This window comes from Anguilla anguilla, chromosome 13 (assembly GCF_013347855.1).
Source record: "Anguilla anguilla isolate fAngAng1 chromosome 13, fAngAng1.pri, whole genome shotgun sequence".
Classification (NCBI taxonomy): Eukaryota; Metazoa; Chordata; class Actinopteri; order Anguilliformes; family Anguillidae; genus Anguilla; species Anguilla anguilla.
Genome location: NC_049213.1, coordinates 10,604,601 through 10,625,990, shown reverse-complemented (window position 1 = coordinate 10,625,990; position 21,390 = coordinate 10,604,601). Strand labels below are relative to the sequence as shown.

The 21,390-nt window shown below is 47.4% G+C and overlaps 1 protein-coding gene across 2 annotated transcripts; it reads left to right on the top strand.

The window, feature by feature from the left end:
• The first annotated feature begins 212 nt into the window (after positions 1-212).
• Positions 213-20,540, top strand: st3gal8 (ST3 beta-galactoside alpha-2,3-sialyltransferase 8). Of its 2 annotated transcripts, none has more exons than XM_035388658.1 (7): positions 213-314; positions 11,764-12,712; positions 15,740-15,933; positions 16,237-16,416; positions 16,675-16,720; positions 17,139-17,258; positions 18,660-20,540. In XM_035388658.1, the coding sequence occupies exons 2-7, from the start codon at positions 12,380-12,382 to the stop codon at positions 18,828-18,830; spliced, it is 1,044 nt and encodes a 347-aa protein (XP_035244549.1). In that variant the 5' UTR covers positions 213-314; positions 11,764-12,379; the 3' UTR covers positions 18,831-20,540. The 2 variants fall into 2 exon arrangements, with proteins under 2 accessions (XP_035244549.1, XP_035244548.1); XM_035388657.1 differs by lacking the exon at positions 213-314 and adding an exon at positions 3,762-3,944.
• Positions 20,541-21,390: the final 850 nt, after the last annotated feature.

Genomic DNA, 21,390 nt, shown 5'->3' with positions numbered 1-21,390 from the left:
TGACTCACTGTATCAACTGTAAGCCTATTTACATCCGTTATTTTGGAAACGACATTTCCAAATTCCTAAAGCAAGTTTCAGCAAGGCTCAAGTAGATGAAAAACTGAAGAAAAGAAAGAACAGTAATTCTGTGCTCCACCTCTTACTCCAAACCCCCCCCCTCACTTACACTGACATGCCCCCTCACGTCATAATCTAAACCATCTTGTGCAGATTACTTTGTGCAGCACAGCAGCCCAGAGAGGAGGGCATGTACATGCTGAAGGCAGAACCTGCCATCGGAGGATCCCTTCTGCTTCTCAGCCGACAACAAGGTGTGGGCAAATTCCCTTCTCTTTGTTTTTGTTTTTTGTCTGTATGTCCTTTAATTTAATTAATCTCTTTCTCTCCCTCTCTCTGTCTCTCTCTCTCACCCCTTTCTCTCTCTCCCCCCTCTCTCCCTCTCCCCCCTTTCTCTCTCTCTCCCTCTCTCTTTCTCCCCCCTCTCTCCCTCTCCCACCTTTCTCTCTCTCCCCCTCTCCCCCCTTCTCTCTCTCTCCCCCCTCTCTCTCTCTTTCTTTGGCTGAGACTTTTGCTGAGATTTCATTCTTGAGCAGGGAGGGGAGAGTAGTCTTTTGTTGTTGTTTTCTTTTTGGCCTTGACCTAAACTTATGTCAACTGATGCTGGTTCACCCAAGATCTCCACACATTGTGTATATCTGCTTGAAACATTACATGTACAATTAACTTAGTCTTACATTATTTACATGATATATTCTACTATGACAACAGGTAGTGTAGTTTAAAAAAAATACACATAGCCCTTTCACCAAAAGTTAGGAACAAAGGGTTTAAGCTTTGACATGTTGTACTGTAAGTAGTCTTCACGTCAGAGACACTAATCCTCAATCCATAAAAGTCAAACTCGTTGATACATCTGTGTATAATAGGTACCTAGTTATTCAGAGAGAAACTGTTTGATATATATAAAATACAATTTTTAATAGCTGGAGGCAAATCACCAATATAATTTTCATGATCTTTCACTTCTTCAGTACACTCTGCTTCCATTTGTAACACTTCATGTTTCCTATAAGAAAACAAATAGCTTTGTTTCTCCTGTTATTCTTCAGTTGATAAAAAAGTGCGTAAAATTCATTTTATGCTATCTAAAGTTGTCCACAGTTTGTACAACTGACTTAGCTATTTTCAATTTTTGATACGTTGAACAAGAATATGAATATTCAGGCAGGACTGCAATGAAAATTGAGAACTCGTTTGATCTCTTTGCCTAGATAAGGGTATTTCCTGCTTCTTTTGAGAGTGACGCCGAGGTGAGGAATGTGTGTGTAAAAGAGATGAGAACCTATGTTGCTTTTGGGAAAGCTTGTAGACCTTGCATCGTTGTTCCCAAAAATGATGCTTTGGTTTGGTGCCCGCTAAGAAATGGCATGGAATATTCTGGTTCCGCGTAGTACCCCATCTAATTTCAGGTCAGTGTGGGTCTACATTCCAAACATGATGTGTCAAGAAAAAGTTATGCGCTAAAACTGGAATGAAAAGCTTGAAAAGAATGTTAAAGACCAAGCCAAGCTGTTTATTATCTTCCTGGCCTGGCCTAATTTTTCTTTTTTACTTATTAAAATTGTCTTGGATTACAAAATATTATTTATTTTTGTATTATTGAATGCCCCGTGTAGTGTAGGTTTCACAGTAGACTACAAGGTTCTTGAGATTCATGCCTCACGTCCCCTACAAGGGACAAAAATGAATTACCAGGTCTTAGGAGGATTAGTGTTATTTTTGTTTGATGGTTCTGTTTACATGAATATATATTATGGACCAACCAGTTTGCTCTAAAATAGACTTAAAGTATCTTTCATCCAATGACTCTGTGTTAACCTAATTCATTTAGAGTAAATTCAGAACGTAAAACACTGGAAATGATAAGAGCTTTTTCGCTATAAGTGGATGACTGTCTGGTTTAGCATAAACAAACCAGAAGCAGGAAGGCAGCCAAACCAGATACATCAGAATCATTAGATTCTGGTGATCTTTCCTTTCCTATGCGTGCCTCGCCAGCCCCAGACCACAGAGAGCTGTCCAGAGCGTAATGTTCTTTCACTGACATACCACAGAATCCAGCAACACGATACTGCTCCAAAGAGGACTTACTATCCAATCTTTCTGAATTTAAAACAAGCTGAAAAAGGTCAACAAAAAAAAACTAACAATTTTGACAAAATGCACAGAAGATGTTAAATGATTTGAACACGTTCAAATAAATGGGTTTTCTTTGGCAGCATTGGCATTATTTCACTTGAACACAATACGTAGCCTGAGGACATGAGGGATGGGGAGGAGACAGCAGGATGGGTTTATTTGGAGTTTTCCATGCAACATTTCAGCGTCAGCTTTGGAGAGGCTCGGCCATCTAGTAGGGAATCACATTTCAAGGTACTGAGCAAGCATTCATTCAAAATAGGTAAAGATTAGCTAGAGCTTCTGTGCCTGAGGTAGAATTTTCTTTTTTTCATTTCCTGAAGGAAGTGGGTTAAGACAGAACTGAAACACAGTAAATATGGCCGACCGAAGTGACAGCTCTCTGGCTTTCTTTGTACGTGATTATCAAGAAGACAAATGCTTCATGACACAGCTCATGCATTTATTTCAGAAGAAACTTTTGTTTGCAATCAATTTAAAGCAAGATTAATGAAACAGTAAATGTTTTTCATTAGACAAATCCTACTGATGGTCTGGCTTTATTTAGAATTTATTTATCTAGATTCCACCTTCAGGAGCACAGGTTCTTGCCATCGTTTAGTGGTTGTTGACATTTTCTGTAAATCTGTAATAATGGGTAAGGAACTGGTCTTGTAACTTAAAGGTTGCAGGTTTGATACCTGGGTATTGCCATTGCACCCTTGAGCAAGGTACTTACGTGTAACCTGCATTGCTTCAGTATATATCCAGCTGTATAACTGGATACAATGTAAATGCTATGTATAAAGTAGTGAAAGTCGCTCTGGATAAGAACGTCTGCTAAATGCTTGTAATGTAATGTAATGTAAAAAGAGTTACAGTACGGCTAGTAATCAGAATAAATTTTATAACCTTCAATGAACATTTTTGCAAGACAGATTATTTGTAGTTTGTGAAATAAATAAATAAATACCAAGATGCCTAATTCTTTCTGGTGTGGAATTGTTCAAGTCATAAAAGGTCATACCGCAGGATTACCGTACAGAAAAGGACCATACTGAATTTCACTGCCGCGCCCGTTTTATTACTTCACTCCCGTTGACTTTAAACCGCCTCTCTGTGCTTAAATCTGGATCGAAATGGTGTATTAACTTTCTAGAATAAACTAGAACAAGAATAAACTTTCGCATCCACATACAGATATATAAGGATTTCGCTTCTTTAACTGCATATTTTTATAGTTTAGTTATGATAAAGGGATTAAAAACGATGGAAGCCTTAAAATTGATATTTGCAGTAATTTTGCGTTGTGTTATTTTAAAATGGCTTTATTAAGCAGGAAACAGCTGCACATCCTTGCAACGAATGGCATGCAAATAAATAAGTGAACCGTTCGTGACGAGTCTAGGTACATCTTTAAATACGTGTTTGCATTGTGTCAGAAATTAACAGACCTGAAACCAGCGAACACAAGGGAAAGGCCTTTAAAAAACAGGATACAGTAGGCTAATATTCAAATATTTAAGATGTAACGTTTACGCTTCCGGATATGTGGGCTTTCTGGCGGACACAAGGTATCTAATAAATATTTCGTTTGAATTGTACACTGGGGATTGTGCTCTTACGAGTCAGGCACACTATCAACAGACACTCAAGCCAGCATAAACGAGGAACACTCCTCCCCGACAGCATTCGCCTTACCATGCAGCACTAACTGTTCGACAACTCACGCTGCTGAAACGACGTCGTCTGATTTCCGAGATGTAAGTAGCCTACGGATACATGCTTTACAAATGTTATTAGTCAATTAGTTAGTTAAAATTGCCGAAAATGTTGGAAATCTAAATCGAAAAACGCCCAAGTTTTAACGTTGGGCTCAGTAAAATCCTTGCTCCGACCACCACGGCGTATTACGAGACTTTATTAAAGAGTTGTTTTTTATCCATAAGTAGTCTCTAACAGAGTCGCACTATGAACAAAATATGTAAATGTTTGACGGGAGAGCAGGAAAATCAATGCGTTATGCCCACTAACTTTCAGGAAACTTCCATTTCGTAAGTCATCTGGTTACTACATGACCAATTTTAGCCTGTAAGCATTTCTTTCTAAACTTACAGGCGCTGTGAATGTAGCCTATACGATTTTGTTTGAACGCAGTTTAACTTTTCTGAACTTTGTGGAATTATGTAGCCTACCGCTGTAATACGACTAACGGCCGCGCGCGTTCTATTTCTGTATGAGGCTTGTTGCTCCTATTTAAACATCTTGTAGGGTAGCGTGCATCTCGGGGTAAGCGAGATAGTCTAGAGGAACAGCTCACAGGGAGTGCCATGATTAGCTTCGCTGCTTATGAATCAACTCTGTCATTCTGGGTTTTGTTGTCGGTGTTATTGCGAAAAAATGGCCACCACAATTGCGAGATGAGATCTTTAAGGCAGTCTGTTTCTGTGGATTCACATTTTATGTGGGCTGTCAGACAAGTCCTCGTTGCAATTTCAGCTATGAGGAACTGCGACAGATGTGCATTCAACCTATACACTAGGCTAGTGTGTGCAATTAAGCCACAGTTAAGATCTTCTGTCAACTAAGACTATTTATTAGCCAATCCTATTAGCTTGACATTTAATTCTTATGTTTGTAGATGTCTTCGAGGTCTGCTTTTACCTGCCACAGAGCTGGCCAGCTTAACTGCCTTAGCTGGTACTTTGGTGTATGCTGTCAGCATGGGAAACAAGTCCCAAACCAACTTTGCTGAGAAACAAAGATCAGTTGGCTTATTTTAATAAGGCACTAGACTTCGCTTGTAGTCACTCATAGCCAAAAAATGATTTACATTTTTCATTTACATGTGTTCTAGGGCAAATGTCTATTTAAGAATATATTTGTAGGTGGTGGCGAGGTTGTGCATGTCTGTACTAGTTAGCTCAGCAAGAAACTATTTCTTTAGATTCCAAGCTCTGTGGGACTGTATAACAAGTGACCATATGTGAGTTTCGAAAGGTTTTTTGTTGTTTAAGATCCTCCCACACATATTTATGAATTCATACAAACAATTTATCAAAGCTTCCATAGGCCTACTAATTGTTCATGTTAAAAGAGTAATTTTTAAAAATCATATTGATGCCTTAATTGTGTGCAGAAGTACTGTCTCCCCCAAAGGTGGTAGGTGCAACGATCAGTGGCTGGGTTGCTATATAACGAGCAGTAACTTTCAGCAAACATTAGCTCTGGTTAATAAATTCTTCAGAACGTTGTAGCATGATGATAAGGGCTTTGGTGGCCTTCAGTGGATTTTAACATTATACACAAGTTGATTTTATATGCCCTGGGCAATCCAGCAGTTACAACCAGAATGTTCATCAATGTATTAATAGTTTAAGTAGAATATATTTTTAGAGTAGGGGTATAGGTACGTGATGTGTGATTTTTAATGAAATTAGTTATGCTTTTTCCCATTTCAGTGCTGATAAGATGTTAAAGCCTGTCTGCACTGATATGTGCTTTTTATTCTCGTTGTTCATGTATAGTTTAAATTTATATGCTTTAGTCAGAGACGGCTTATCCTTTCTTTGTAAACGAAAAATATTTTGTTATGTTTGAAAGACATTTTTAGCCACCAGGGAGAGATCAACCAGAAAATGTTCTATATTTCCACCATTGAAGGATTGTTCTCTGCCAATAAACTGTTATTTTAGATTTGACAATATTATTGGTGTTTAACACAACGAGCATCTTGGTTGTTTCCACATGCTTAATTATTTGAAATTCAGTAATTAGATGCATTTGTATCGGACAGAAATTGGTCTCTTCCTGCTCAGGCTGCATTAAACTGGCTCACTTATGGAGTTTGAACATTATGGAATTACAGTGATGGAACCTTCAGCTCAACAATAGCAGGGACAGAACCTAGCATGGCGTGGTAATAATAAATCTGACGAGAAAACTTCACCAAGCGTCTTCTGTCTTTGAACATAACAAACAGAAACTTCACTCAGCTCCCGTTAAATTTCAAAAGTCCCGTTTCCATTTATGAGTCATTCCATGAGAAATGGTCTAGGGCATCAGGCCGGTTCCTGAGAATCCCGTAATTGTTATTACACACATTCCTTACCTATCTGTAAAGACTCAAACTGCAGCTAGAGCTCTGAATTCCAAATAGTTATTGAGGAATGTGATGAGTGTGCTTTTTACTTTTTCATTTGAACATTGTTGTTGCTCTAATTGTCATTCCTATTACCTTCATATTTGGGGACAAAGTTATAGCCTACTCACCCTGGTTGAATTTTGATGGAGAGACAATTATTTTTGTGTTCCGTCTTGTCTGTTTTGTGCTCTAGCGCACAGAGTTTTCCAGTTTTAACTTAATGGAAATATTCTGCGGCATTCTTGTGTACCAGTGTTGAGCACTCGTACAGAATTAAACCTGCAAACTTGCTTAACTGACACGTACCTGATGGCCCTGAAATGCAGGCTAATTCGCGAGTCAAAAGCGCGCATTAATGACTTCAGCATCTTATTCCTCTAGAATGTCTTTGCGATAGCTGAAGACGGGAGTTTGCTGCTTTCTTACGGAGGGGGAGCAGGTTTCAGCAGCTGGTTCACATTCAGCGGACCTGTCAGGCATCTGGGGGGAGGGTGGTGGATTGGAGATCACAGTTGGGGGCGGGTGGGCGGGCGGGAGGTCAGGGGAGTTGGGTGGGTGGCTTGGGGGCTGGGCAGGAACGACATGTTTTCCTTTCGTTTGTTGGGGGTCTGTTGCGTGTGGCTGTGGCTCTGTCTCCGGGGGCCCTTGCGTCCTGCTGCTCTCGAACGCTGGGAGGGAGAGCACGCGGGCGCGGACACGCTGGAGCGGGGCTCCGCCACGCCGCCTCCCGCTCGCTGGAGCGGGCCGCGGGGGGCGCTCACGCCTTTTCTTTCCCCCCCCATGGAAAAAAGAACGAGCCGCGTATTGTTCTGTCCAGAGTTTATCCTCTTAATCCGCCACATTAGGCTTTACTCCCAAGTTCCGTCAGTCTTTGTGCTGCCGCCCTCAGTGTCTCTCCTGAAAACGTTTTGTTGTTGGGTGGATGGGATGGGGGGGGCGGGGGAGGGCCTTGGTGGTGGTTATCTTACTGGCGGACGGCATACGTTTCACTGCGATAATTCTTGAAGGACCGCTTGGTGCTGCGCACGAGTAGTCTCGTCCCAAGCAAACGGCGACGCCAGCCCTTCATGCTGCTCGGGACAAAGATGGGTGAAATTCAGAAACGACGGTAAGTCCAGGTCTTTGCGCAGCTGTGCGCACGCTCCACTTACCGGGCGCTGAAGCACCAGTTGCCGCCTCCAAGCACCGGATGTTCGGGCCGTCGAAGCCACGCTCTTTATTAGCAGCACCGCTGCTACCGCGAGCATCTCTCTATCGCTGCTGCTTTCGTCCGAGCATTGCAACAAACAAGGAAATTACTGCGGACAAGGAGGTGGATAAAATGGTTGCTGTTGTAACCGCAAGAAAGGTTTCATCTCGTTGCTTTTATGAATGTGAATGCGGTCAGTTTTAGAACGTTGCAAACCGTGGATTTTGCGATGAGCTGGCAGTCCCAGCTTGCAGCGTCGCAGGTCTTTGGTCTGAACTAGTCTTTAAATTGCGTGGAATGTGAAGCAGTCAGGGAATTAAAAACGGTACAGTTTCAGCCATCTACCTCGCTCTGGTGTGACATCAAAGCTGCGAACAGCAACAATCATCTCCTGGACGGGTTTACGATGATATAGTCTCATTTTGTGAACAAAAATGAAGCATCGCGTAGTTCTGGCAGGCCACGAGAGTCAAGCGCTCCGGCTGAATCAGCTGATGGCTCAGCTGAGTGATGTTCGCCTATCAGTACATTCACTTAACAGGGTGGTCTACTTAAACAGCCTCCCTCTACTCATTCGGCTGCTCCTCCTGCATGCAAGCTGCTGCACGTTGCTTTGTAAATCCCCCCCACCACCCCAGCTCCATCCCTATGCATCAAGAATTTGCATTTCTCCATCCCTATGCGTTAAGAACATGCTTTGCTGCTGGATCTGTTCTGTGTGTACCCCTCTAGGGGGGTTTGGCTGCTGGCCTTATCCACGCGGGCTGCGTGGTTTGGCGGGAGAGCTCCAGAACAGAGCCATACCGCCAAACATAGCGGTATTGCCTTTATTGTCAATAAAGATCTACTTTGATGACAGTGGTCCTGACAGAATGAACAATAGGAGAGCTACAGATTATTCTCTGGAAAACCGAAAATTCTATGCCGCAGTTAAGAGAACTTTTGCCACACGTAGGTGTTTTCATTTCGAGCCTCATTTGCGGGGTGAGGGGCAGAGACGGCTCGGCGATGAGTGGCCGATGCTTGCTGAAATAAACAACTGCATGCAGAGAAACTTATTGGGCGGGGGCAAATATATTTGGCTGCCTAAGTAAAGTAAATGTGTGGGAAACACGGCACCCACTGAGGAAATATTGAATTTGTGGCTAGAACACTATTAGTGAAGGTTGTCAATTGATAAAACAAACATTACTTGCTCCTACGTAATTTGATCAGGCACACTGTTTGTGGGGAATACACCTGTGACACTGCTCGCATCTGATAGGGAAGTGGAACGGAAAAATGGGCTGTGCGTGCTTAACCCACTTATAATGAAAAGGGTGTGTGTGGGTGTGAGTGTGTGCCCGTGTGCCCGTGTGTGTATGTGTGTATATGTGTGTGTCTGTGTGTATCTGTGTTTGTAGGTGTGTGTGCGTGCACGTGTGTGTGTGTGTGTGTATCTGTGTGTGTGTCTGTGTGTATCTGTGTGTGTGTGTATATGCGTGTGTGTGTGTATCTGTGCGTGTGTGGCTGTGTGCATAGCTTCTGGTGTCTGGTTTCTGTAACGTGAGACAGAGAAGTGCTGCAGGCGTTGCGTTTGCCCTCTGCTGAGCTACAGCTGCCATCTCCCAGCGCCAGGGCCAGCGCCACAGTGCCCGAACCTGCCATTCAGAGGCGTGCTGGCGCTGTGTCAGTCTGCCCAGGCGCTCTGCAGGCCCGGCCCGCTGATTTAGGATACTGTGAATTGATCTGGCTGTGTGGGGGGGGGGGGGGGGGGGGGGGGGGGGGGGTGCTGACGGAGTACAGAGCGCTGAGCACGGTCGGCGTCACAGCTGCGTTCAGATGGCGGCCCGACCAGCGACTGGCACGAGCGCCTGACCGTCAGCCAAAGCCTGGGAGCTCTCCCCGTTTGACCCTCACCCCCCCCCCCCCCCACCACACCACACCACACCAGCACCCTCGCTACCCCACCTCCTTCTGCACCCCACCCCCCACCACACCAGCACCCTCTCTACCCCACCTCCTTCTGCACCCCACCCCCCACCACACCAGCATCCTCTCTGCCCCCCACCTCCACCACCCCCTTCCCTCCTCTCTGCCTCCTCTTACCTCCTCTCCAGCCCCCCTCCCTCCTCCAGCTGCAGGCTGTGTGCTCTGTTTGCTGCTGCAGTCTGCCCCTCATCTCAGGGAAGAGAGGCCAGGGGCTGCGGCTACTCTGGCTGCCTCTCGGTTTCACTCTCTCTCTTTTTCTCTCCCCCTCCCTCTGTCCATCTCTCTCTCTCTCACTCTTTCCCTCTTATTCTCTCTCCCTCCCTCCCTCCCTCCCTCCCTCTCTGTTGCTCTCTCGCTCGCTCCCCCGTTCCCCACACTCTTCCGTTTGCCAGTGAGCACGCGGTCCCTAACCCGGTCTCCCTCCAGAAGCAGCAGCTGGCCGCTAGCGCTGTTAGCGCCGTTAGCACTGTTAGCGGCGTTAGCGCCGCACACAGCCAGCGAGCCCGCGGCTCTCCTGCCTGCTGCCCGAGAGCGCCCGGGGTTATTGATTTAAGCCCGGGCCGGGAGCAGAGGGAACGGGGCACGCTCACATCCGTCAGTCTGGGACCGCTATAGAGCAGCTTCCCGGCCGCCAGGCTCGGGGGACGCTCCCACGCGGTCTGCGTGAATGCAGGCTCCGCCCCCCCCTCACCGCCTCCTACCGCGCATGACGCAAACCCCCCCCAAACCGGGGATTCCAGGGAGCCCGCGAGCCAACAGTTGCTCCAGTTTTTCTCCTCCGCCACGGATTACCGCCGGTGAAGACGGACACCCCCCCCCCCTCCCTCCGCACGCTGGGTAACAGCGACATCATTTCCTCTCTTTCCTGTTGCAGCGGCTCTGTGAGTTATTGGACAGGCAAGTTCTTAAATGAGGGAAACTAGCTTTGAAGCAAGTCAAAGGGTGTAATGATGTTGCCTGCATTATTAATAAACGTGATATTTATACCCGTTTGTCAGAAACGCCGTTTCGGTATGCAGTACACTTCAACCAGGAAGCGTTTGCACTTCAACTGTAACAACTTCGATACCCAGTGATTGACGTTTCATCAGCACTGTGAGCAGGTGATAAGTTTCTTGCAAGATGGAAGAATCTAGTGGGCGAAGCTCTTACTTAAGGTAGGCGGATGCAGTAAAACGGACAGGAGGCTGGGGTGTGCGATTTTTGGGGAACTGGGGTCCCCAGCAGCTGTTGTGGACGTCGCTCTGTCTCTCTCTCCGGCTGGGTGTTTGAACGGCCCAAGAGCAGCGACACACAACGTCTCTGCCTTGCAGAATGACTCAGGCGCCGGAGAGCCACACGACTTCCTCTGTCTGGAGCCTGGATGCGTATTTATTTACCGTCTGTGCAGAGTAATGATTATGCCTGCGTGTTTTTCCCTGAATCCCATAAAAGGCAGGCAGTGTGCCAGCACGAGATGGTAATAAGTCATCCTGTTTTCTTTTTTTTTGCCGTTACTCCTACTCCTCTTTCCTGAGGAGTGAGGGTGGAGTAAGGCTGGTGTAAGTGAGGGTGAAGGACAGCTGGAGTAAGTGAGAGTGGATTAAGGCTGGAGTAAGTGAGAGTGGAGTAAGGTGGAGTAAGTTTGGAGTGCGTAAGGGTGGAGTAAGTTTGAAGTGAGTGAGGGTGGAGTAAGGTTGTGGAGTAAGTGAAGGTGAATTAAGATAGGAGTAAGTGAGGGTGGAGTAAGGCTGGAGTAAGTGAGAGTGGGGTAAGGTTGTGGAGTAAGTTTGGAGTGCGTAAGGGTGGAGTAAGTTTGAAGTGAGTGAGGGTGGAGTAGGGTTGTGGAGTAAGTGAAGGTGAATTAAGATAGGAGTAAGTGAGGGTGGAGTAAGGTTGTGGAGTAAGTGAAGGTGAATTAAGATAGGAGTAAGTGAGGGTGTAGTAGGGTTGGAGTAAGTGAGGGTGGAGTAAGGCTGGAGTAAGTGAGAGTGGAGTAAGGTTGTGGAGTAAGTTTGGAGTGCGTAAGGGTGGAGTAAGTTTGAAGTGAGTGAGGGTGGAGTAAGGTTGTGGAGTAAGTGAAGGTGAATTAAGATAGGAGTAAGTGAGGGTGTAGTAGGGTTGGAGTAAGTGAGGGTGGAGTAAGGCTGGAGTAAGTGAAGGTGAATTAAGATAGGAGTGAGAGGGTGTAGTAGGGCTGGAGTAAGTGAGAAGTGAATTCACTGAGCAGTTGAGCTGTCTGATCGGCTCACAGCAGGACACCGCAGTGATGTGCTTTTTTGTGTGCGTTCCTCTTCAGGAGGGAGGGAGCTGTACGGAGCGGCGTCATGCAGAGTCGGAGAGGCGAGGAGGTCTAGCGCGTGAACCCGGCAGCCACCAGGAAGCCGAGAGCCAGGGAGACCGGTTTAGCGCCTTTTCGTTTCCCGGACAACTGTCGCGAGCGCGCCGATGCGACGCGCAGGCGGGGTCTGTGACCGCGACCCTTTCGCCCCCCCTCGGTCCCGCGACCGCACCGTCCCCGCGGGCCTCCGTGCCCGAATAGGACACCGCCACGCCAGGACCACGTTCGCAACCACGGCCTCTTACGCTCAGACCACCGTCCTTCACGCTCAAACCACGGTCTTTTACACTCAAACCAAACTCAGGTAGCTGTCGTCTTTTTACCACATATTTATTTATTTTTTAAACTTTGAGGTAACTTTGAGCTTGCGGACGTCGGTAAATCCGGGACTGTTTTAAAAAAATAAACAAGCTCCCCGGGTGCTTTCCTCTCATAATCCCATCTAACGGCGACAGGAGGGGACCTGCCGTCGAAGAAGCGTCCAGGAGCCCGGCCGCGTTCTCCCCGGTAGCACCCGCTATTTCCCCGTTAGCGACCGCGTTCTCCCCGTCAGCGGCCCACGTTCCACCCAGGCATGCAGTGCAAGCGGAAGGTGTGCCTGTGCGCGCTGCTCTGCGGGATCCTGTTCGTCACCATCGCCACGCACACGCTCCAGCGGGGCAACCTCCTCCCCCTGGCCGTGGCCGCGCTGCGCCCCTTCGCCGCCACGGCGCCCGCCGGGACTCTGGGGCGCCCGCCCCCGACCGAGGCCGCCCGGCCCGAGGAGGGCGTGGCCTGCGGCTGCCCGTCGTGCGTGGCCGACGCCGGCCGGTCCGAGTGGTTCGACCGGCGCTACGACCCCCAGCAGCAGCCCGTCCTCACTGCCCAAAACGCCAGCCTCCCCCCGCTCACCCTCAAGTGGTGGCTGGTGAGTGTCCTACCACTGCCTCTGTACGGCCTCTGCTTACACACTGACTGCTTCCACACTGACACTGACTCCACACACACTCCACACAGACACTGACTCTACACTGACTCCATACTGATACTGATTCCACACTGACTCCACACTGACACTGACTCTACTCAGACTCCACACTGAAACTGACTCCACACCGACACTGACTGCTTCCACACTGACACTGACTCCACACAGACTCCACACAGACACTGACTCTACACTGATTCCAAACTGACTCCATACTGATACTGATTCCACAATGACTCCACTCAGACTCCACACAGACACTCACTCTACACTGATTCCAAACTGACTCCACACTGACGCTGATTCCACACAGACTCCACACTGGCACTGACTCCACAATGAATTCACACTGACTCTGACTCCACAGTTGGGATGGGCATTGGAATGATTTATCGTGCTTCAGTTCCTGAGGGAATTTTGACTGAGCACTCAAGCACTCATTTGTGTTTGGAATGTTGCCAGTAAGGGTGTGGAGAGACAACACTATCAGTGTCTGGGGGGGGGGGGGGCGGGGGAGGGGCTGATGGCATCCGTTGACTGGGGGATGTGTCTGCTCGTCTTGCACTGGAGTTATTTAAAGCTGCAGTACATAACTTCCTTAAGAAAGATATTATTGGACGGTCATGCTTAATCAGTATCAATCATAGAAAGAGCTGCTATGAGAGATATCCAGCACCATGCATTGTGTTTACACACTCAAATTCAGCTTTCTGGAACCAGAGTTTGTGTCAAAACAAAGTGCTTTACAACGTGAACCAGTGTGTCTTTCTCTGGGCTGGGCCATTGGGTGTAATGACTTTCAAAATGTTTCCACAACACGACCGTCGAGAAATCTCGCCTACTTCAGCTTTAATTGCACACTTTATTTTGTGTAATATAGTACAGTTGTTTCATTTCCAGTTATTCCTCTCTTCTCTGCTGATGTTTACAAATATTGCTGGTCGACTTTGGGAGGAAAAGGGAGAAATGAGCAGAGGGCCTGTGCATTAGCCTAGGCTACCATGGTCCTGGAGTCCATGGTCTCTGGTTTTCAGAAGAATAACCAGAGCCTGAAACAGCGGATTTTTTTCCAGAACATGGTCACTTGTGCTCATTAAGCCTAATAATTAATCCAGCTATGCAGTCACAGGTTTGGATGGAACAGAAACCAGGAACATCTCTGGCATCCAGGTCCTGACATAAGACACCATTGTCAGGAAACAAACGTCGGGTAGAACCTTCAAGCCCAGCAGTTCCCAAGCCTTTTCACCGAAGACCCCTTAAAATCAACCCCCCACCTGGGTGAAGCCCTCCTCCCAGCTAACTCAATAAAGTGGTTAATGTTTGACGCCGTTATCCACCACGCTTGGGCTGCATGCACACTAATGGGTGAAGGTTTGCCTAAATTAGCATTTTACGTTTGTGTCCAGATCAGACGTGGACACAAATCTTAGGCGAGTACTTGTGTCAGGTACTCCATTTGTTACAAAACGCATATGCAATAAATTGCATTGAATTCTGACAAACGGCCTACAATTGAATGGGACGTAACTTGAGTGCCATTACCTGTATCGTTGACAACAACAACCAAAAATCTACTTCTTTGGTGTTGCAGCTGATGCTGGTATGCAAACTGTGAATCAAGGATTTTAGAAGATGAAGATGCAATGTACAAATAAATGATGGAACTAAAGCCATTCGTTCACTTTTTTAGAGTACTGTATGGTGCTTGAACAGTTCTGTTCTGTTGAGTACTCCAGCGCTCGCACCCATCCCTGGCCCTCGCCGCCCCCACCTTCTACGGCGACTCTGGGCAGGCTTTGAGCTGCAGAGCCGACGAGCCCTCGCCTCGATGACATCAGCAGGTCGCATGGGGAGCGCGCAGCTGCTAGCCGTGCTGACGTCTCTGACACGCCGTCTTCGTTTTTCTTCTCGTCGCTTCTTGGAAGGTGGAAAGTTATTGAATTTTTCGTCAATCATTTTTCGTGAATGCGTCAACAGATCCAGCTGATTGTGTGAAGAGTGAAATTCTCAAATTTGGCTGCTCTGAAGCAGAACAGGAAGTGAAAAACAGGTCGCAGTAGCGGGGGAAAAGCTGCACGTACTTCCCCACATCCTATTTGTCAGCTTTAGCAAATGAGCAAAAACTTACCCGTGTCCTATTTAGGGGCTTTAGCGAATCCTACAAAATTGAAAAAATTACCTATAAAAATGACCTTTGTATATGAAACTGAGGAAACAAAGTGTTTTATAAACAGTTCTCATTTGCTGTTGTTTTTCAGTAAAATCCCTTTCCCCCTACCCTTAATGCCTGGAGGGGAGAGAGGTGCTCTGCAGACACCATCGAAGCCCCGTATCTCTGAGGACAAACATCTGGAAAAATTGCCGTTGCGTTTGGGGGGAAAAAAAGGGCCTCCCTTATCACACTCGTAAGCCAAAGGCTGTAAAACCGCATGAGTTAAAGCTGTTGTACCGAGTCACCGATTCCATGACTGCTGACTGTCAATGCAATTACATTCAAAAAAACAGAAGGGAAAAACCTCCCTAGGGTGTGGATGTGGAAATTTAGGTACAGTAAGCTTCTCTCCAGCAGAGAAGTTTTAATTTAACCGAATTAGAGTCTTTGGGCTTTGGACGGTAATGAAGTTTTGGAAGGCAACCATGGTATAAGCTTGACTTGACTTGTAACAGACACCCAGCTTGTCACTAAATACAAAGGTACACATACTTTATAGCAGAGCCTTTGTTGGGGAGTCCGAGAGTTCGTAAAAAGATAAAAACGAATGCCAGCCGGGTCGTAAAGAGGGCGGATGTCTGTCCCAAGGCCGGCTTGGCCCCGGAGACCCTGGAATGAGGTTTTGTTTTGGCTGCGGCTCTACCGGGAAGCGCGAGAGGCCCTTGCGTGCCGGGCCAGTGGCCCCCTCTGGAGAGAGAGGAGCTCCACGCCTGGGTCTCTGGCCTGAGCGGCGGGTCCACTCTGTGTTCCAGGGTCTCCAGCGGTCTGCGGGGGAGCCGAAGACGGAGGAGGTGATCCAGAAAATGTTCCAGGTCATCTCCAGCCCCTTGCCAGACTGGAAGCCCCAGAAGACTCGGTGCAGGAAGTGTGCCGTGGTGGGAAACTCAGGGAACCTGCTGGGCTCGAAGCATGGCCCGCTGATCGACTCCCACACCAGTGTGATTAGGTATGTGTGACCATGACCAATCAGGGCACAGGTCAGTGTTATTAACCAATCAGGGCATTGGTCAGTATTATTAACCAATCAGGGCACAGGTCAGTGTTATTAACCAATCAGGGCACTGGTCAGTATTATTAACCCATCAGGGCACAGGTCAGTATTATTAACCAATCAGGGCATAGGTCAGTGTTATTAACCAATCAGGGCACTGGTCAGTATTATTAACCAATCAGGGCACTTGTCAGTGTTATTAACCAAGCACGGCATAGATCAGTGTGGTTAACCCACAAGCTGCGCCCTCTCTTGAAGGATGAACAAAGCCACTACCTCGGGGTTCGAGGAGGACGTGGGGAACAGGACCACGCACCACCTGATTTACCCAGAGAGCGCGGTGGACCTGCGGCCTGGCGTGCACCTCGTCCTCCTGCCCTTCAAACTGCGGGACCTGCAGTGGGTGGCCAGCGCCCTGACCACCGGGGAGATAAAGACGTGAGTCTGAAACCCCCCCCCCATCCCCCCCGCCGTACTGAGATCTGCATGCTTCTCTGTGCTTCTGCACACTTACTCGAGCTGACATACTTTCACATTCTCGCATACTTTCACACTCGTTCACGCTTTCACGTTGATGCACTTTCTCAGAAGCGCCCACCTTCTCATTCTCCTGCGTTCCCATGCGTTCACTTGCCTTACTCTGGACTGTGACCCTGTGACCCGTAACGTACAGTAATCTCCTTCTCTTCTCACCAGAACGTACATGAGAGTGAAAGAGCGCATCCAGGCCGATAAAGACAAGGTAACATCAATGCGTAATTCATTCATTTAGAATAGTAACCAATCCTATGCCTGGAATACTGTCGAGGCGTAGGATTGGTTAACAACCGAATGAAAAGTTTCAGTTTCAGTTTCATATCTTTTGATGGTAAATGGTAAACGGACTGCATTTATATAGCGCTTTTATCCAAAGCGCTTTACAGTTGATGTCTCTCATTCACCCATTCGCACACACACTCACACACCAACGGTGAAAGGCTGCCATGCAAGGTACCAGTCAGCTCGTTGGGACCTATTAATGGTTAGGTGTCTCAGGCTCAGGGACACTTCAACACTCCCAGGGCGGGGGATCGAACCGGCAACCCTCCGGACAACCGCTCTTACCTCCTGAGCTATGTTTCCCTGGCCGCACACTGACGCTCTGATACCGACTCCCGCAGGTGATCGTGGTGAACCCGACCTTCTTCAAATACACCCACGACAGGTGGACGGAGCGCCACGGCAGGTACCCGTCCACCGGAATGCTGGCCATCGTCTTCTCCCTGCACGTCTGCGACGAGGTGGGTGGTCACGTTACGTTACGTTACGTTACATTTATTTGGCAGACGCTTTTATCCAAAGCGACGTACAAAAAGTGCATTTCATGGTCATGGACAACTACTAAAACACAGGTTCAGTAAGGTACAATACTTATTTTGTACAGATATTTCTAGCCAAAAGCACAGTTTAGTTCACACAGTGAACACTATTCAGACCTAACCTCTGCAAAGCCAACTAGGCAGAAGAATAAGCTACAGTATTAGGACAAATACAAATTACCAAAAAGTGCTGGGATGGGGCAACATGTAACAAGTGTCATGAAAAAGGGGAGGGGGGGGGTATTTAGAGTGAGATATACAGCGTGGTGGTGGTTAGTCTAGGTATAGTCTGAAGAGATGAGTCTTCAGGCCACGGCGGAAGATGGGTAGTGAGGAGGAGGTTCGGAGAGGGACGGGGAGTTCGTTCCACCGCTGGGTCACGTGACCGCGCGAGCACGCGTCCGCCGTGTCTGTGAGAACACGGTGCGGACGGCTCGTGTTCACCACGGGCGGCGCTGGCAGCGTCTTATCCCAGAGTGCACTTCCAGCAGCTTCAGGGCGTGCCATGCACTGTGGTGGCTGATGGCAGATGACCTCACTTTGTGGGGACTTACCCAGTCCTCCTCCTCCTCTGAGGGCGTGACCTCACGCCTCACAGGATATTGTATCAGCTGCCCACAGAAATGCTAGGCATGAATCATATTTATTATTATATAGTTTAAAAGAAAATATTGGTCATGTTAAATTCCAATCAATACTTTGTCATTCTTTGTTTAAAAAAATGCATTGTTAGCTGTGAATGTCTGCACTTTCCTGATTCTGTGCTACAAACATCACATTTGAGCCAAGAACAGTTTTATTTTTCCTCTGGACTGAATTCTTTTAAAAAAATTAAGTGAGTGCCCAGCTTGGCAGCAGCTGAAGTTGGAAAAATATGATACTCGCTAAAATGTGTTCCTTTAAAATTGACGTTAAAGTGTGTGTGTGTGTGTGTGTGTGTGTGGACACGTATTACTATCTTTGTGAGAACCAAATGTTCCCACAAGGATAGAAAGATGAGGAAAATTACGCAAGGTGGGGACCTTTGGTTCTCACAAAGATAGTAACACGTGTCCACACACGCACACACGCACCTTTAGCTGGTCCCCACAAGTTCAAAAGGCGGCTTTAGGGTTAGGACTTAGGGTTAGGGTTCCAATTAGGTTAAGGTTAGGCATGTAGTGGTTGGGGTTAGGGTTAGGGTTAGGGTTAGAGGTTATGGAATGAGTGTAGTCAATGGGAAGTGAATTGTGTTACAGTGAATCTGGGCCTATATTAATGGGGGGGTGGGGTGCGGAGGGAAACGTATTTGCGGTAACGGCGGTGCTGTTGTTCCCTCCCCAGGTGTCTGTGTTTGGCTACGGGGCAGACCACCTGGGGAACTGGCACCACTACTGGGAGAACAACAAGCTGGCCGGGGCGTTCCGCAAGACCGGCGTGCACAACGGCGATTTCGAGATGCAGGTCATCGAGAAGCTGGCCGCCGCCGGCAAAATCAAGCTGCACAAAAGATGAGAGGAGGCGGAGCCTTAGCCGGACCGCACCTAACCGCACGCAGCCGGAAGCCATACCGCCGCCGGGCGCTAAAAACAAACAGACCAAAGAGCCCTGTACGGCCAGGAGCACCGCAGAGTCTCGCAGAACCAAACAAACAAACAAACAAACAAACCGCAAAACGCTGTCCTAAGACCAAACCAATCGCTCGTGTCTCCGTTTATACTTGAGTTTTTTGTTTATTAAAAAGCCTGTGTTTTAACGGCGTGTCTCACAGACGGTTCGGGGTGCTGTCGCCACCCTGCGCCGGGGCGTACGGGCCGCTCACGCGCGGGCGTACGGGGACCGGAGCGCGAGCGGGAAGTTTTATTTCTGCCCCAGTGCTTTATCCTGAACCACCGCGCCTTATCCACAGCCATCCTGCAGGAATTCAGGAGCCTCGGGGGGGGGGTGACCGAAAACGAGGCCGCGAGAGCAGCTCCGCCCACTCCTGAGGGGTTGGAGGCGGGGTTTGGAAGCTCGCGACCACACGCATGTCCTGCAGCAGCTCGCACACGCATGTGCTGTGAAGCTGCGGTCACTTTAAGAGGGTCGCGGAAAACCGAGCACTTTTTAAAAATGTTTTTTTTTTCTCCAGAAAGTGGAGAATTTAATCGCTATGGACTGATCTTTTTTCTTTGCTAAAACTCTGCCTTCTACTGCTTTGGTCAGAGGTGCGCATGACAAATCACTAAATCGCCACGACGACTGGGGCGGTCCGCCTGTGGCCACGTTACCTGGTGCCTTGTGCTGGATGCTTCTCTCGACAGACTGAATGTTGTACTCAATGCATGATTGGACGGGTGGGCGGCACTGAGCAGCCAATCAGGAGGTACCATCATGCAGTGCAGGGGGCCGGTTGTGAAGCCCCTCAATGAGATCTGTTTCAACAAAGATATTACATGTACTGACCAGGGAATATTTGTTTTAAATCCCGAGATGGTTTACCCACTATATGTGAATCATCTAATAGCTTTTACCTCCTATTTTTCCTGCAAGTCAAAGTTTTTTTTAATATTCCTTTAGTTAAGGGTGATTTAAGTGACCTAAATAGAGTATCTTTGTTGACACTGATCCAGAGTTGACTGCATGGTATAATTATGTTCGGAAATTCAGTTTCCATTCGAACTTTTAAGAGGATCTGCTTTCGGAGCACGAAAACCAGATGAGAGAGGAACTGAATTCTGAAACGCTTCTTCAGAGAAATGTGTGATTTGAGCAAACCCCATATCTTTGGGGTTAGTGATGACTTGAATTCAAATCTGTCCTGTATGTGTGGGAATGAGGGATTTTTAAAAAATGTAACCAGTGTATAAAGCATGTGCGTGCATGTGTGTGTGTGTGTGTGTGTGTGTGAGAGAGAGAGAATTGCAACTGTTTCCATTAGCCTTAAACTGGAGACCTATGGGGAACATGCTCTCCCTGCCTGTGCCCTGTCCTGTCCACTCCAGGAACAATTTTCCATAAAACAAATACAGCCATTCATTATATGCAGTGAATAAAAGGAAATTTTAATTGGGTGACTGGGCTTCCATATGAACTGCATACGCTGCATTAGGTCATAGGCCCGTATTGCAGAACCATCTCTTATGCAAGTCTGTAGGAGGTAACACAACGCCTGTTTCCATCTGGCTTTAACGGGGACATCTGTTCATCTCTTTTGTTTTGGAAATAAACGCATGTAACAAGTTCCTCTTGGTTTTTGCATTCTGACGTGATTGCGGGGAGAAATAATTGGAGTGTTAATTAATGGATAAGGTACATTAATTGATAAATTAGCAGGTATTTTAATTACCCCTTGCAGGCTAAACCCCTGGAGCACTGCAGTCCTCCCCCCCCTTCCCCCCCCCCACACACACGCACATTTAGGTTATTTTGACCACTATTTTGCCACGCTGGCTCTTTTCTAAAGCCACAGTGCCATTAGGCAAGACTAAAATGGTGATTTGTTCTAACCTGGGGATTTCACGCTCAGCTCCTGGAAGACTGCTGCGTCCGTTGGTTTTTGAATTAATTAAGCACTTACATGCATAAACGCAAGTCACTGATTGACAAGCGAGGATTAAGTAAATATGTTCATTTTCTTCCAGCAGGCAATGCCCTTGTTGAAATGTTCGGCACTCTGAACTCTGAACGCAAGTGGCACTGCGTGCTAGGAGGCAAGGAAAGGAAGCAAGGAGTTAAAAAAATAAGTGACTGGAACACACCCCAGGACTTTGCAACCCCTGGTCTGAACAGTCACATGCAACTCCAGGTGTAAGAGGGGACATTGTCATGGAGTGTGTTTAACATGCTGGGTTATCAGTAGGTCAGAAATGCAAGTTACCAATTAAAGGTGTGAGCACGAAGCCAAATCCAGTCCTGGTAATTAACCGAGTAAGTAGTGCTACTGATTGGCTAGACTGATTCTGTCTTGTCACCTGATTCGCACATAAAGGCAGGTTTGAAGTGATGGTATGTAATGAACTGTTATGAATTTTCAGAGCTCATATCTTGGGACAGAACAGAAAACTGGTAGTGTGACACTTCACTGTATAATAAT

Coding starts and splice junctions, on each gene's coding strand:
- st3gal8 (XM_035388658.1), top strand. CDS start 12,380: ATGCAGTGCAAGCGGAAGGTGTGCCTGTGCGCGCTGCTCTGCGGGATC. Junction 12,713..15,739: donor TCACCCTCAAGTGGTGGCTG/GTGAGTGTCCTA, acceptor TCTGTGTTCCAG/GGTCTCCAGCGGTCTGCGGG. Junction 16,417..16,674: donor ACCACCGGGGAGATAAAGAC/GTGAGTCTGAAA, acceptor TCTTCTCACCAG/AACGTACATGAGAGTGAAAG.